This window comes from Erpetoichthys calabaricus, chromosome 8 (genome assembly GCF_900747795.2).
Source record: "Erpetoichthys calabaricus chromosome 8, fErpCal1.3, whole genome shotgun sequence".
Lineage (NCBI taxonomy): Eukaryota > Metazoa > Chordata > Cladistia > Polypteriformes > Polypteridae > Erpetoichthys > Erpetoichthys calabaricus.
This window is the reverse complement of record NC_041401.2, coordinates 88,641,701-88,659,569: the sequence shown is the minus strand read 5'-3', so window position 1 is coordinate 88,659,569 and position 17,869 is coordinate 88,641,701. Positions and strand designations below refer to the sequence as shown.

At 36.4% G+C, this 17,869-nt stretch overlaps 1 protein-coding gene across 1 annotated transcript in view; it reads left to right on the top strand.

Annotated features, from left to right (window-relative positions):
- aatf (apoptosis antagonizing transcription factor) overlaps positions 1-17,869 on the top strand; it is a 165,284-nt gene that overhangs the window by 5,591 nt on the left and 141,824 nt on the right. Inside the window, exons 2-4 of the mRNA XM_028807067.2 lie at positions 616-789; positions 12,908-13,273; positions 16,693-16,830. Coding sequence (XP_028662900.1) covers positions 616-789; positions 12,908-13,273; positions 16,693-16,830 — 678 coding nt within the window. The remainder of the gene's footprint in view (positions 1-615; positions 790-12,907; positions 13,274-16,692; positions 16,831-17,869) is intronic.

Below are 17,869 nucleotides of genomic sequence, written 5' to 3'. Positions count from 1 at the left end.
TCATTAACTTAACAAAAGTGAATGTTGCACCTTCAATTTGTACCATTTCACGTAACTATAGAAAGCTGCAGTGTCAGAACTAATTCTTTTAGGTTTGCACATCTATTTAAGAAAATGTTCTATAACATACAGGGACACATCATTTATATATGTAATCCAGTTATTCATCTGAATGCCAAAATAATTTTGGTTTGAGACAAAAATCATGCCTTGGTTTCCTCAAGCCATATTAATAATTATTGATGTTCTCTCTGAGCTACATCTCGATTTTTTTGAAAGGAGGAAAGACTGTTTTCTTCAGAAAATAATAATGGGTAATTTGTCACAAACATGCTGGATAACAGGCTCATGACTATATGTAAGAAATTACCTACAATGTTTCCTTCATATTTGAGTCCTTTTGAATTATTTAAATGCATTATTATCGGAGTTCAGTTTGTTCCAAATGTGCCTGAAAATCCACAAAGTTGTAATTTGGCATGGAATGGAAATCTTTGACTAGGTTAATGTGTTTATCCAAATAAATTTACAGGTGATAAATGTGTGTGTCGGGTTTACTTTTAAAATATTTTATTCATTTTTTGTAAATTAAGACCTTTTCTCTCACCTTTACAGCTACCAAGGCCAAAGTAATAGAAACATTTGATGAAGGTGAAAATGATGAAGGAGACTTGGCTGTGAGCTCACTGCGAAGTCGTGCCTCTCTTATTTCTCTCTTGGATATTGACAGGAGGTATTCAGGAAGAGCCACAACACGTAAGGAACTTCTGGCAGAGGCTGAAGATTCTGGTATGTGTTTGTTCTTTTATTGTTGCATAATTGTTGTCTAAATCTCCTTATTGTGTTTTCAGATAACAAAATATTAGTGCAATATGTCACACCATTTTTTCATGTGTCTAGTCCTTCTCTTCCTCCAAATAAATGTCATATTAGAAAACCGTGAGCAAAGTGAAGGTCTATAAGGTTTCGGTTCACTTCTTTTGAAAGAAGAATGAGGATTAAAAGTGAGTGAAATGAATGTGTCATTTTGGAGATTTTTTTTAATGTTCAGAGCCGAGTAGCTCTTAAAACCCTTTGAATAACAACACAGTTTTTGTTTTATTTGAAACCAGGTACACAGTACTTTGCATTCAATTAAAAAATAAACTGATCCCTCCCCTCACATGCCTTTTTTTGAAGCTTGAAACCTTGAACAGGTTTGGGGTGGTTATATAATGAAGGGGAACAAGTAACAGGTCAGTTTTTAAAATACAAGTAGTACCCATGAATACTTATTTTATTATAAAAAACGACTTGTTACTCCAAGCTCTTTAATAACCAAAAGCAATTAAAAATGCAGTTTGCAAGATGAACTTCAACCTTGAAAAAAGAAATCTAGACTTTAAACATTTTTATGCTGTCCTTGGTTAAGAAAAGTGTCTGCAGCTCACAGGGAATTTTTGTTTTTTTAGTAAACAAAAAATATTTCTGAGCTTTGGAAGGTTGGTGAAACTGATATACCAAGTTTAAAAACGGTGATTCAAATACATTTTTTTTATTTTCTTGAATTAAAATGGAATGATCCAAATTATGAAGGGAATTAGTGCAGTAACTAGGATCTAGGCTGTTCCTTTAAAACTAGGGCATCCAACTTACTTTCATGGGACCAAAAATAACACTTTATATACCAGATGTGGGCTGCAATATATCAACAAGCAGTTAATGCTGCTTTTACTTTACAAACATGACATTCACATACCAGTCTATATAGTTTAATTGCATGATGGTAGTTTTTATTTTTCAAATGGAATGACTGTTTTAAAAAAATAAATGTTAATAATAATATGTTTACTTACAGCTCTTTATTATTGTAAAAATACAAATCACTAAATTTCAAAACGGTTTATTTTTGTCTTCATCTTTCCAAACTTAGAATCAATATCTTTTAAATCCATTGTTTATGCTAGTCATTGGTAAAGTTGCTGAGAGTTATATGAAACATAAGAATATTGTATATACTGTACATTATAAAGGGCACACATGTCTCGGGTTGTATGATCCTCTCTTTCTGTAATATTCACAAATTCTATATGTTAATACTAATTTAGAATAGAATAATAATTATTACAGTAATGTATAACAACCCTAATATACATAGTGTTAAATATACATTTCAGGATATACCAGGTTTCTAAAGTGCATGCAAAGTAGTTGATTGATTATACCAAAATACAGCCTATGAGTATTTCTGTTCCTTATCTGGTGCACATAAACAATCCTTTTAAATCCACTGGTAATGGAAGCATACTTTGTTGCAAAATAAGGGATGAAATGGAGGAAAAACTATATTTATATATCCAAAATCTGGAGTAATGTGGAAATTTGGATGTAAAATAAGGTAAAGGGAAGCAGCACTTAAACAAAAGTAAAGCAATGACCTGCAGCTGAAAAAAATAAGGACGTAAACCGTGCCTCTGTGAAGCCAAGTACAGGTAAAATTCCGTTAAAACGAATATCATTACAACAAAATTTTCATTACAACGAAGTATTTTTATGGTCCCGACAGCTTCCCCATATGTCTTGTTACTACGAAATAAATTCAGCAGATACCTTCATTACAACGAAGTGCCCAAAAGAGCTTGAAATTTCTGAATGAATCATCCACAGAGCAGTTAGTTCTGTAGTCGCAGCTCAGTTGTGCACAACGATCCCCAAAAGAAACATTGTAATTTTTTTTTTCTTTCTTCAAAGTTTCCTTGAACTGTTTTTTTTTTTTTTTTTTTTGCTGTTTTGTTTTTGGTGGTTTTCAGTGGTACCTTTTGCTTATTGCTCGGCAACATCTGAAAAACATCCATTGGAATTTAACTCAATGTCACCCTCCTATAGAAACGGCAGACACGAAAAAACAGTTCATTTTAGAAAAAAAAACTTAACATTTTTGCAGCTCTTGATTGCGGCAAAAAGAAAAAAGACTTTGCCAGTGAATTCGGAATTTCGCCATTGACACTGTCAACTTTCTTGAAAGACCGAGCAAAAAAAGAAGAAAAATCTCTGGTTGCTAACGTATGCGAACTGCTGTATTTGAAGATGTCGAAAAAGCCATTTTTATGTGGTTCAGTGATGCTCATTCAAGAAACATTCCTATTAATGTGGCACTCATTCAAGAAAATGTGAGGTTTCTAAACTCTCTTGGGACCTCCCCCAACGGGACAACACGCTGAAGAGCGTCCCGAAGTGCGATCACCGTGTCTGTGGAAGACTGTTCATCTGTTGCCAGGGCAACAGCAGGCTCACAGCTCTGCTGAAGCTCTTCACCAAAGCAAACAGAAAAGATCTTGATGGGTGATGCAAGGAACATTGTAAATGCAGGGTTCAGGATTACTTGGCCACTAACCTGGCCACAACCCTGTCTGACTGCTGTGTCTGTGTATAGGAGAGTGGCAGATCCCGCTACAGTAAGTAACCCTGCTGTTCCTGCTTCAAGCTGAATAAAGCTGGTTTTGCTAAATTACTGAGACTAAGCCTCGTGTTTTTGGGTGCAAGACAGGGATTTATAGCGCGACCACGACCTTTTAGGATTTGCTTCCGTGTCGCTTCACCGCAGCGCTGTGAGCCTGCTGTTGCCCTGTCCCAGCAACGGACAAACAGTCTAACACAGACATGGCAATTGCGCTTGGGTACGCACTTCAGCATGTCGTCCCGTTGGGTGGGGGGGATCCCAAAAGAGTTCAGAAACCTCACAATATGAAGAAGGAAAGTATGATTCGGCTTCTGATTCATAACTGTGCTGCCCATAACATGCTTCCACATTTAGATAATGTCCGCGTTGAATTCCTCCCATGCAATTGCACAGCAGTGCTTCAGCCATTGGATTTGGGCATCATTCGCACCCTGAAAGTGTATTATCAAAAGGAAATGCTGAGAAAAATTGTAGACAGGACGAGATTAAAATTAACACGAAAGAAGCTATTGAAGTGATTGTAAACACCTGGACGCAAGTTAAAGAAATACAGAATCTCATTACAATGAAATTTTCATTACAACAAAATATTTTATAGGTCCCTGGCAGTTCGTTGTAACGGAATTTTACCTGTATATTGCAGCAAAGGATTTGGAAGACCACCCATAAAGTACATGCATTTATACCTGGATTAACATGCGTTCACATGGCATTTGACCACAGTAAAATACTGAGTGGAAACGTGCTGGCGATGGATCACACAGACCACTTTTGGAGATGGTCAGAAATGGATAGCAATTACATTTAATGAGTACTTTTACTGTCCACATTAAACAATCAAGTAAGCGGAAAAGACAAAAGACTTCTGTAGTGCAGTGGCAGCAATCAGACAAGCCATGGGAGGGTGGCCAGTTCTGACATCTGTGCATCATTTTGTGACCTACCATTTCCGTCCTGAGACATTATATTTGGCATCATGCTAAAACATTAATGGTGTTTACTGTTTATTGCAGTGTGGCATGAAACCTTATTTTTAGTTTTTCATTATGAGCAGCCAGTTTTTGTTCTTACTTGTAGCTGCAGTGTGTGGTGATGCAGAAGTAAATGTGAGCAGACACCAGAGGTGCGTTTTAATGTAGGGCTGCACGATTATGGCAGCAATCATAATTACAATTTGGTCAATTTTGAGATCACGTTTATTTAACACAATTACTTATTGACTTTAAAAATATCATGCATTTATTGAAATAAAACGTCTTTTTAACAGTGGATTTTGTAGAACTCTAAATATAATTCAACTGAGAAGCACATACAAAATAAATGTAAAGAAAAAGAGATAAATTATATAAATATATGCACATTTAAATAAATAAAAGTAATAAGAAATTAGATAAAAATAGATAAGATCAACAATTTTGAAGTGTATATACACAGCCTACTGAAAAAAAAATACTAAATATATATTCAGTGTAAGAATCATAAAATACATACAATACAATACAATTTATTTTTGTATAGCCCAAAATCAAACAAGAAGTGCCACAATGGGCTTTAACAGGCCCTTCCTCTTGACAGTCCCCCAGCCTTGACTCTCTAAGAAGACAAGGAAAAACTCCCAAAAACCCTTGTAAGGAAAAAATGGAAGAAACCTTGGTAAAGGCAGTTCAAAAAGAGACCCCTTTCCAGGTGGGTTTGGCGTGCAGTGGGTGTCAAAAAGAAGGGGGTCAATATAATACAACACACAGAACAGAACAAATCCTCAATACAGTATAAAAAATGTACAAGTATGGAACAGAATTTAACAGTAGATGATATCACATAATATGATTTGGATTTGTTTAGAGTCCTGGAGACCTCAGCCATGACTAACAGAGATGCAGTCTGTACAGTTAATCAGCAGCTCTAGTCAGGATATGCTAAACTAAAGTAGTGAGTCTTCAGCCGGGATTTAAAAGCTGAGACCGAAGGGGCATCTCTTATAGTAGCAGGCAGACCATTCCACAGTTTAGGGGCCCTGTAACTAAAAGCTCAACCTCCCACTGTTATTTTGTTAATTCTTGGAATCATTAGCAGACTGGCATCTTGAGATCTTAATGTGTGCTCTGGTTTGTAAGTCATGATAAGTTCAGACAAGTAAGCCAGACCTTGGCCATTTAATGCTTTATATGTTAAAAGGAAGATTTTGAAATCTGCCCTAAACTTAACCGGGAGCCAGTGTAAGGATTTAAGAACTGGAGTTATGTGTTCATATTTTCTTGTTCTTATAATAATTCTTGCAGCAGCATTTTGGATTAACTGGAAGCTGTATAAAGAACAGTTTGAACATCCAGTGAACACTGCATTGCAGTAGACATTCCTACTAGAAATAAATGCATGAATTAATTTCTCAGAATCCTACATTATTTGTATGAAAATGTGCTATATAAATAAATGTTGTTGTTGTTATTTAGAAAACACCTTAATTTCCCAATATTTTTAAGATGGAAGAAACATGATTTGGACAATTTTGTAATGTGCGCTTAAAAATAAGTTTGACCAAAACAAATTAGATCAAATATGTTTTAGTGCACTGCCACAAACTACTGAAAATTCCTGAACATATATTGAACATTTTGCTAAACTATATTCAACATATTCCAGTCCAGCAGCTCAGTCGTTACAGAGTAGCTCACATGTTAATTGCACATTATTACGATTGGTATTATGTGACAGAAAGAGAGATTTCATCACAGAACAGAAGACCTATGCTAATTCCTTATTTTTATTAAAATCTCATATTACACACAGTTAAATCATCACATATTACACGCAATTGGAAGGAAGGAGTTCTACTCACCTCTGGCCAAGTGGAGTCTGTGCCTGAAGCACTGGAGCCTGGTACATCCATTGACGTCAGCTGCCAGCTTTATGTTTCGAAGCATTGTCCATGGTGATACGGACAGCTTTTCCTCCTATAATCCCCAAGCAGCCATAACTTCCCTCGGTACATGGGCAAAGTTTTGCCCCGTGTTGTCTTCTGGAGAAAACACTGTTTGAAGACACTTCATCTTCAAACTGAAAAAATTGTCGATGTAATGAAAAGTATGACTTGTGTAAGACTCTGTGGTGTGGCTTGACTATATGTACGTTGTGGTGGCAAAGTATTTTGTTGTAGACACATCACTTGCATCTTCCTTATGACATTTATTGTAAGGGTAGGCAGTGAAATGGTGTTGTGATGGCATTGCATAACACTATCCAAAAGTGTTTACTAGTTTCTTGAATTCCTGGTTGTTAACAGTGCTAATTGGACACATGTCTTTAGCTAGGAAGAACATGAAGTTGTCTGTTATTTGTTTGTTTTTGAATGATGGATGGATAGGTGCTGGCAGTTGCATTATAAAAAGTGTCTTTAATCGATGACTGTGTTGCAGTGAAAGAAAACAAGATGGCTTTTCTCTGGTTTTTTTTTTAATTCATTTATCGCTTGTTCATAGAACACTGATTGATTAATTTAAATTCATCTTATTACTGCGTGGCACAAAAACACCTCCGTGTAATAAATTTTGCACAGTATATATTTGTTGTTCCTTGTCAGACTCCTTGAAATCAAAGTGTTTCTAAACAGTTGAATTAGTTTTAGCTTTCTTGGGGACTAAAGGCTCTCTTTCCATCATCTTGGCTCAAGCTGAGTTGAACATGCCACAATCTGGTGGGAAGTGAGTTTGAGCTTTTAGGGAATGGCAAAAGCATGTTCTTGAAACAGTGTACGTTGGATTTGTAAGACAAGGCAAAACAGGAGCATCATTGTGAAATGAAATGCAACACAGTGATCATTTTATCTCAATTATATTGTTTTCATAATTATTGCAAGTCAATGTAATTGAAAGTTAATTAACTGTAAAAAATTAACTGCACAGCCCTATATTAATAAGAAATATACATTAAAGATGGTTCTTTGAGAAAACAAACCGTTATCTTAGGCTGCATGTAACATGTTTTTAATATTGAAGAAACTTCATTAAAAAGTACAAGGGCTGGATCTTGAGTGTAACACCTCTGCTTTAACATGAGTTCACCAAGAACATGGGTATATATTTGGAAACATGTCAAGGGTAATTTTCACTTGGATTTTAGGTTTTCTTCACACACATACACTTGGAATAAATATTTATTAGACTTGATAGCCTACTGAAAACTTCAAACTTGCATATCTCCCAGACTCCAACTTGTCATAAGACTTAACACTAACTTCTAACATTAGTAGTCTCTGAAGACCAAGACAAAAGCATAGGGAGAAGAAGACAGTAAGCTAGCAAATTAAATGAGTGACCATTGTAAAAGAAGTGCCATTTGAATGCAATTTAATTACATAAACAACATAAGTCATAATATTGGAAAATTTTATTAACCGTTAAAAATAGTATAATCCAGTTTGGTGGCCAGCAAATCCTTCTTTTTATTATGAGCCAAGTGACTTGATTCACTGAAAAATATAAGAATGTCCATCAATAGTCAATGCTTTCTATTTACTTCTGAAGTGGTCTGCTTGTATAAACTTTAAACTACTCACAATACATTCAGTTAAGGAGATCACATAACTGGTGTGACAGCGTTTTTTACAGCTGAGAAACGAAAAATAAAGCTTTAAGTAAATGTTATAACCATTTAGAAGTATCACTTTAGGTGAGGGTTACATACTGTATGAATGCCCTACATATAAAACTACCTGCACAAGAAAGAAATTGAGCTGAAATAGAACAGAAAAATATAAACAAGTCACTATAACTATTCTCATGAGTATATGAAGAAAATACTCCATTTGCAGGTGAGATTTTCTTATGCCTTATTTTGTTTTGAATTTATACCACAATCTTTCCCTGGTCATACATTTTACTTTGCTGGTAACTGCCAGTGGTCTTTAGTGAGCCTTTGATGTTTGGATTAAAAAAGGATTTCAAAAGTAGTTTCTCTAAAGCAAGAGCAATAGGAGAATTACCTTTTCTGGCTGCATAGAGACTGTCTGTGTTCACTGCAGAGCATTTCCTGGTGACATTCTTTGGGCTCTTAATCTCCTTTTTTTTTGCACAGCCCTGCTGCTAAACCCCCTTTTGTCTACAGTGTAATTGTTGATGACAGCATCAAATGTTTCATTTGGTGGAATCACACCACCATCTGTCCTAGGCCAAAAAATTTGTACTGTCGTTACTGCCAGCCAGTGGTCAGCTATGAACCTGTGATATCTTGTTAACCAGATGTCACATTACATGATTTGTAGCCAGGGGATATGTTACACTGCAGCTGTTGATCTCACCACCAGAAAAATTCTTTTCTAGCACATTTCTAAAGTTTTGTGACAGCCAATTTAATGCAGCCTGATGGAGCCAGTTCTCATGCAAAGTTGTTACAGGTACAGCAAGTTCCACCACAATCTTGCCCTTTTTTTTTTTTTTCTTACCCCAAATTTTCCATTCCATCATGGAACATAAACACAAGACATCAAATAGATGAGTTTCTCTGTTGTTTTCAAGGTCTAAAACACCTGAGTTTCTTTCTCTTCATATCTGCATTATATGTATTGTACTTCCAGGTGAGCTCTCATGCACACACAGCCCGCCCCTACAAATAAAGACGAATTTATTGGGGTGAGTCACCAGTTCGAGCAAGTTGGTGACTAGTGGACACAGGAGTGTGCTGCAACTGACTCCGACTCCGAAATGAAAATTTCTAGAAAAGTCATCTGATGTGACATGGCCTTCACAAAGGTCCTCAAAAGTTATTACTCTAAAGTGAGAACAATAGAAGAGCTTCCATTCTCTGATGCACAGAGACCAACTGTAATCACTGCAAGTGGAGTGTTTCCTGTTGACATCAGCTGAGCCATCGCTCTCACCTTTTTGTGTAGCACTTGCCACTATGTGCCTTTAGCACCAGATTCAGGATGTGCCTACTTTTCATTTTGTTTCATTGTCATTGTTACATTTTTATACAGGGGTTCCTGGAAACACCTGTGAACATTAATGCCTGTTAACAAGTTTTCAGTCTTTTTAGTAGTCATTTTTTTTTAACTTTACAAACCTACATAGTTTAAAAAAGTAGTTTTTATGAAACAAGGGTAAACCCATCTTCTAATCAGTGTTATGCTTTTGTATGGAACTGAGACCTGGGAGTTATCCTTTTAAATGGAGCACCTAGGGTGCACTCACACTAGGTATGTCTGTTCCATACCACAGGTGGCGCAGTGGTAGTGCTGCTGCTTTGCAGTAAGGAGACTGTGGAAGGTTGTGGGTTCGCTTCCCGGTTCCTACCTGTGTGGATAGCGCTTTGAGTACTGAGAAAAGCGCTATATAAATGTAATGAATTATTATTATTTATTATTATACCATGCCCAAGCGCAATTGTCCCCCTTCCAACTTTTCCCAGTGGCCTGCACACACATTCCACTTAACGTTCTGAGCCCAGGTACACTTTCGTCATCACCGTGCAACTTTGTGTAAAGTAAAACAAGATCCAAACATGGAGTGACAGCAGGCATGTCAAAATGATCTTCCTTATTTTTTGTTTATTTGGAGATGTGTTGGGCAGGGTAATGTTCTGCCCGCTTACAGATTTGTTGAATGTGCAACTCAGAATTTTGCTGTTTAGCTGTAATTGTGCTACACATACAAGAAGATTTTTATGGAGACTAGGGGGCTTCGCTCGCCAACCCCCGTATTTGGTTTTCTGGATACACACTTTTAAGACTTTTTTTCTTTGAATTGATGCTATTTCATTAGCTTCACTTTTATTTCAGAACTTCTGTAAAAACAATATTTGTAATCTTGCGAGTCCCAATATGCTGAATCTTTTTAATGAGGTCAGGATAGGTTTCTCTGTTTGGAATTTCAGCATAGACAAAATGATCTACATCATCAGCAGTTAATAATTTTTTTTTTACAAAGTAAAAAAGTAAGTAGAATTCTGCATTGGACTCCTGTCTGTAAGGTCGTGCTATTTTCCTCTCACAGTTCCAAAAGTACATCACCAAGGTGATACCCCAGCTTTTGTCTATGTTTTTGTACAAGGGCTAGACAGAACGTTTTTGACTCCTGGGGTAAATTTAGGTTTTTAAATAAGCAGACAGATAAATATATATACATTAACAAAGTAACCAATAAATGCATGTGCGGTAAACTTCGTTTTTGAAATTCTCAAGATTCTTTATTTGTCACATGCATAGTTATACAGGACAACACGCAGTGAAATGCATCCTGATCTGCTTATCAAAAACTGTGCAAAGTTAGAAGAATATCAGTTAGATTAACAAAAAGTCATAGATTGAAAGATAACAGTATAGTAGAACATAATAAATAAGTACAATTATGTGAATAAAGTAGAATTAAGTGTTAAGGTGCAATAGTGTAGTAATTATTGTGCAAAACCAAAGTTAGACTGGTGCATAGTTAAATGAGGCAGTTTGTTTGCACTACTGCAATCTTTACTTTTTTATATTTTCTAATTTTCCTACTTTCATATCCTTTAACTTTCTCCACGTGTATAGCGCCTTTTTGAGCCTTTCTAATTTCCCTGGTTTCATTGTCTCTAACCTGCTCTGCTTGTGTTTAGCGCCAACGTTTGTAAACATCTTTATGAAGTTCTACTTTGTCTTTTACTCACTGTCATTTAATTCTGAGCCGGATTGGACGTGCTTTTTTTTTCAATTCCACTTGTTCCGGGCTGATAATTACTTTCCTTATTTTCCGAATTTGCACCTCGATTATTCTTTTTTGATGTTTTTTCTGTCCAACGCATTTGAGTCTCTTTTCTCTGCGCTGCTTTTTTCTTCGCTTATATGTCGATATTTAATTTATAACATACTGTCCTTATACGCTTTATATGCGCTGAGAGCCCTGGATCTGTGTGTGCTCAAATCCTTCACAAGACTGAATGTTTTGCTGCCTATTGTCCTATTTGATAGATTGTAAGTAGGGTGTGTCTTTGGTCTTGTGGGTCTTTAAAATGTCTTCCGAGAAAATCATGTATCGTAGACTTGCTTTTTGCTTTCCAGGACAGGAGTTCTTTTTATAATAGATAGACAAATGATGTTAAGGGAGAACTTTGCAGCTTTTCGTGCCAGCTGCAATTCATGTTCATCTGTAAGGTGAGAATAAAACTCTTTATTTTTAACTCAAATGGAATCATTTGAAATGAGAAACGTGTTACTGACCTGTCACATCTTTGACATCATTTGTGTATTCTGTGCTTGGACATGTTTAGCAATCACACTGTTTCTGAATCCTACTGAACCGTGCCCAGGCCTACCTCTTCCGAGCCAGCCAGGGCACAGTATGGTTGGCCCAGCACAGAGCAATCACATTAGTCAAACAAACTAGACTTGGGGGGTTAGGGTTACATGTGGACAAACGTGAGTACACCTTGAATAATGTTATTGATCAGGTCCTAGCTTTCGTTAGTCATCAAGAACAAACATTTGGTGTTTTGTTTTTTGTTTTTTTTTGTAATCTTGGTTTAATACAGCCCTTGTGTTTTTATTTTATTTTATTTTTTTTAAATACAAGTATTTTACTACTTGCATGGAAGTGACAAGTAGATTTAGGTATAGGATAAATATGACAGTTTAGACTACTACAGCTGCATAGGCAGCTGATATATTTTTCTTTTTTCTTAAGGTACTATTGCCTTCTTTGTTTTATTGAAAATAATATGCTATTGCTAGTCAAATGTTACTCGAAAACTATATGTATAAAGTAGTATGCAATACATTGTAGTTTTATTAATGCAATAATATATGTTAACAAACTACAGAGACTGACTGCGTACAGAATATAAGAATTATATGTGTATTTTAATATCCTGTTTTAAAAAAATGCAGTTTTCGTCAGTTAAGCTCAGGTTATAGAATGTATTGACTTTTAAAATTCTGATTGTCCAGCTCCAACATGAAGTGACACTATTTATGAAGATATTTCTTTTAAACTTGTTTTCTATCACTATTAGTTTCTAGGTGTATTCTTTTGGGCATTGAGAGTGAAACAGCCTTGTTAATTAAATCCCAGCTTTCCCAGGGAGAGAGATGCCTGGATTAATGTAGAGATTTGTAATTTAAACATGAGGCATTGATAATCAATTTCAAGCTACTAGCCACGTCAGCTACATTTCACAATATTGGGCCTTTTCTTTAAATTTTACTAAATTTAGATTATAGGTCGACCATCTCCCAGGTCAAATCTGTAACCATTGTGGCATCCTTCTTTTGCACCAACTGTAAAATTGAAAGGTGTTTTCAAAGTTGTCACATTATAACTGTGGGTGCTTAGTTTAAAATTCCATTCCTGTTCATGAGTTTGACATATGCCAGTTGAATGTAACATGTTTGCAGGCCACTGGGAATGATAACATTTTAAGTTTAACTTGCATTGCTAGATAAATGTTTAATTAAATGTTTGAACCTTTGATGACTGCTAAGAGCAATTATGCTTATTTTTGCAGGGGAAGAAAATGAATCACAAGAGGACATTGAAACATTATCTGAGGAAAATAGTCTGCTGTCTGCTGATTATAACTCGGAATTAGATGAAAGTAATGAAGGGGTTAAGGTACTGGATGATCAAATGAAAAGTCCTGATCACAAGCCTGAGTCTGGGAAGTCTGTGAGTCTGGGAAGCAGTGTGGAAGAAGATGAGGATGAATCAGAAAATGAGAAGGGATCGGGAGATAGTGAGGAAGATAATGGTGATGAGGATGTTGAAGAAAGTGGGAATGAAGATGATCAAGAGAGCAATGATGTGAAGACTTTCTCAGAAGAACATGTGAATAAGGAAGTTGAGAAAGGGAAGGCAGTGAAGGACCAGCTGAGTAAGTAACATAACATATTTAAAGCAGGTTAATTAATACTTTTCAAAGTCCTGGGAAGGCTAATTCAATTTTACATGAAGCATGTTTGAACATAGTGTTAGACAGTGAGTAGTGGCCAAAGACTAATTTATTTGTCAGCATTGGTTACTTACTGCATAATACTGTATTTAATGCTGTGTTTATTAGCCAATGAGTCTGGGTTTACTTTACTTAGCTGGCACCCCCACAATCTGTTTTTGGAATATCTATCTACTAGACATTAAGCCCGTTACAATAACGGGCGCTAGAACAGTAGTGCATAAACATTAGTAGGAACAGTCTATATTAAATGGCAAGGGACCTTGACCTCATTCTGTTTCTTGTCTTAATTTTTTTTTGTCAAAAATATTTTTGTAAGAAGCCTAAAGTAAAATAATAAAAATAAAATAGAAACGTTTATGACAATACAGTAAGTATAATTAATATTACATTCATCCTCTCCTCTGTGGCTGTTGATTGAGGTGTTATGTCTGTTTGAAGATCTCCTATCCTGTCTCTCTTTATTTTAGCTTGCTGTGGCGTCTCTCCAGCAAGTACTCTGCAGTTCCCCAGCAAGTATTTTAATCTGTGCTGGCGTGGAGCTGATTATTGTATGTGTGGCGTCTCCCCAGCAACGGATTTTATGTGCGCGAAAATAAATCTACTTTTAAAAGTCATCCTATTGTAATATCATTAAAATTCATATATTTAGGAAAACCCCTTCAATGACTGACACTTTACACTTTACCAGGCCAAGCTTTTTAATCGCAAATCTGACATCCTCAGAGTGAACACTTGCACAACAGCACACACTAATCCCACGTCTTTGGGGAACCCCTTCAATGACTCATACTTTACACTTTACCGGGCCAAGCTTCTTAATCGCATATCTGACATCCTCAGAGTGAACACTTACACAACAACACACACTAATCCCACCTCTTTGGGGAAGCTGGTCTCCGCATATCAGTACCCGATTGGATTTTTCGTGCCTTATGTTTTAGGTGTTCCCTCATTTCCCAAAATCCGATTGGATCGGTCGTGCAATATTTTATAGGTCCCGTCCTCTCTGTCTTGTGTGACGCGTCAGGCAGCCTTTGAAGCATCTGCTAGAGGCCGGTGACTCTGCCACTCATTCCACCCTTCCCTGTACTTCCGCCTTGTCCATAATATGCGTTTAATTTTCTGTCACAACAGTGGGCAATCAGCAGAATCTCCCCAGGAACTGATGTAATATGTGGTGTGTAGCTGATAATCGTGGCTGTAGCGTCTCTCCACCAAGTACTGTGCAGTTCCCCAGCAAGTATTTTAATCTGTGCTGGCGTGCAGCTGATTATTGTATGTGTGGCGTCTCCCCAGCAATGGATTTTATGTGCACGGCCGTGAGTACCCAATCAACACTTTCCCCAGCAATGATGTCCTTTATTAAAGACTGCCCCACGCATGTGCACTTCACCAGAAGACACGGACACATGGACGCACACAGGGATTTTATTAAAGAGGATAAGATTGACTTTACAGCCATACTTAAATTGAAGTGCAGTCAATCAAAAATCATATGTCTTTGACTACATTACCACACTCCTACTACAAGTATATCACCACCCTCCTTCTCTCTCTCATATCCTTTCCAGGCGGTTTTCTCCCTTTGCTCATTGGTTGGTGCTGTCTACTCATACCCCTCCTATTGCCCCTGCTGGTGCTTCTTTTTTTGCATATGATACCTTCTTGTCCTGGCTCAGCTCTTTGCCACAGCATGCACAGTAGTCACAGCAGAGTTGCTGCAATATTAAAGACCAATATCTGCCAATAGTGTTGGGGAACGTTATTTTTAAAAACATAGTTTCATTACTTACTAAAAAAAGTAATGTGTTACATTGTCTTAATTTTGCATTAATTTTTCTTCTTTAGTATAAAAAACTGCACACTTCACTGACCATCTTTTGTTACTGAATCATATGTTTGTATAGAAACCTTTATGAAACTGACCAGAAACATGGTCAGATTTGTCCTTTTATGTAGTGAAAAGTCAAGCAAAATGACACCTTTTATTGGCTGACTAAAAAGATTACAGTATGCAAGTTTTCAGGCAAGAGTTGGGGCCTGAGTTGCCTCGAAAGCTTGCATATTGTAATCTTTTTAGTTACCCAATAAAAGGTGTCATTTTGTTTGACGTTTCACTACATTCATAATGGCTAACACGTTACAACACCCTTGTCCTTTTATAAAAGCCTTTAGTCCTTCGTGTGTGGTGAACTGAATAACATGTATCTCCTTTTTCCATCCCCAACATGAGCCCCTGAAGATTTGCAGTATGAACAATAGCAGCTGCACCACCAGATCACACAGTTTCAAAATATCTGTAGCAAACAGCTGGATTAAAAGTATTAATGCTTTATTTATAGGTTTCTGTTACTGGACTGTAACACATTCTTTTCTACTTGGTTGTGTGATTGTGTGTATAGGACCAGCTTACTATGTTTGCTTTTTGCCTTGCACAGTGCGATAATCACTGTCTCCCTATTACCCTAAACTGGGCGGAATAAATGTATCCTTCAGTGCATGCAGGATAAAATCTTCACCTGTAACTTTTGTTCAGTTCTTTTCACTTGAATGCAGTCTACACAAGTGCTTAACTTCCTCACTAGTTGTTACCAAATGGCCAGATCACATGTGTACATGATGTTACAAGGCGGCAGGTAATGTCTTAAAAAAGCAATATTCTGCAAAATAATGCTTTTTTTTTTTTTTTTTTAGAAACTTCCATAGTAAAGGAGTAATGCATTTTTTTAAGTAATACGTTTTTCCTTCAATAAAATAAATATTGTGTTTATCCATCCAGCCATCCATTTTCCAACCCGCTGAATCCGAACACAGGGTCACGGGGGGTCTGCCGGAGCCAATCCCAGCCAACACAGGGCACAAGGCAGGGACCAATCCCGGGCAGGGTGCCAACCCACCGCAGAATATTGTGTTTAGTTACTTGTTATTTAAAAATTAATGTTATGTTTTCCAGAAATAATTTTGTTTTACATTGTCACATTTGGCTTATCTGTGTGTGACACATTTTTCATGTATTTTGGTTAAAAATTTGAGGGTTGACTTATTCGTGGGTGGGCTTATCTTCTGTATGTGATGTAACTAATAAACTGTAGAACAAATAAGAAAGTGGCCAAAGAAATTTCAAAAATTTTTTAAAAATATAATACACAAAAAAAACTGATGAAGTGAAAATGGAATATTTTGTATAGTAAAATTTTCCACTTAGTTGCAACTTCTGATGTTTTTGTTTCAAAAGAAATGCTCAGACTAATAGTATTGACTGAAGACAGAGGGATGTTACTCTGGTTAACTTTCGAGGGGATGTAAAATAAATTGTAATTTTAATTTTTTTTTTTCAGTTTTATGGGACCAAATTTTAGAAGGTCGCATCAAGTTGCAAAAGGCACTGTTAACAGGCAATCGACTTCCAGAGCCTAATACGTTTCCTGTCTTTAAGAAAATGGGAGGCTCAGAGTTTGCTGCCGCTCAGAAGAATGGTAAGTCAACCTTCTTTTGTTTTGCGCTATGGAATTCATATATGTAAAAGTCTGTGTTAATTTCTTAGGTATTGTGTTTGTTTTGTTATTGTGCCAGCTTAAGGCTGTAGCACATTACATGATTTCTGGTCAGAGAGTATGTTAAAGTTTTCACTGTAGAATGTTGGATTACACAACGGGAATTTGCAGGGATTGATAAATTATCCAACTCTGTGACAATTTTTAGTACAGCTTCAAATTTCCAAAGAATCACTAGCTCAATGAATTATGACAGCCAGATATTGCACTTCCTGACAGTGCCAGTGCCTCTGTGAATGTATTTTTAGGTATTGTGATTTCAGCCATACGACAAACACAAGGCATCATAGAGGCAAGCCTCTCTACTGTTTGTGCGGTCCTCAGCACCTGTCTTCCTTCTTTCTGCACTGTATATATGGTACTTCTGATTGAGTAGTCATTAGATGACATCTCTCACACACACGCAAATGCTCGACCTTATGACTTTAAGACAAACATTAAACCTGTTTGGTTTTGTTGGGGGAGTTGCAAATCAGTCTGACTGAATTGCTAGGGATGTTTAACTACATGACTGTAAATCGTAGGTGCATGTTGCAACTGTCTATTAGATTATGTATATAATGGCTATAATTGAAAATCACCGGAAAAGTCATGTAGTTTAAACAGGCTTTGGTTTATGATTCTGGAAATGTCTGGCTCTAGTATTAAGTTACGTTCTTTACAAAAGCCAAAGAGTTTTTCAAATTAAAGCTGAAATACTAATGAACAAACATTCCTACAAGTTACATAAAATACCAAAAACAAAAATTCAAAATGAAAAATTAAACAAATTTCCAAATAATCTCCATCTACCCATTGAACATTTAATTTTATTTGTACAGCTTTCTCTATGGAACTTCCTTCCCTCTTCACTAACTGCCCCAGAGCAAAGAAATATTTTTAAAATGGTCAGATAAACATATGCACTGCAGTTTACGGTATGTGTTTTTCTTAAATTGCAGTGTATTTTTATTTTTACAGT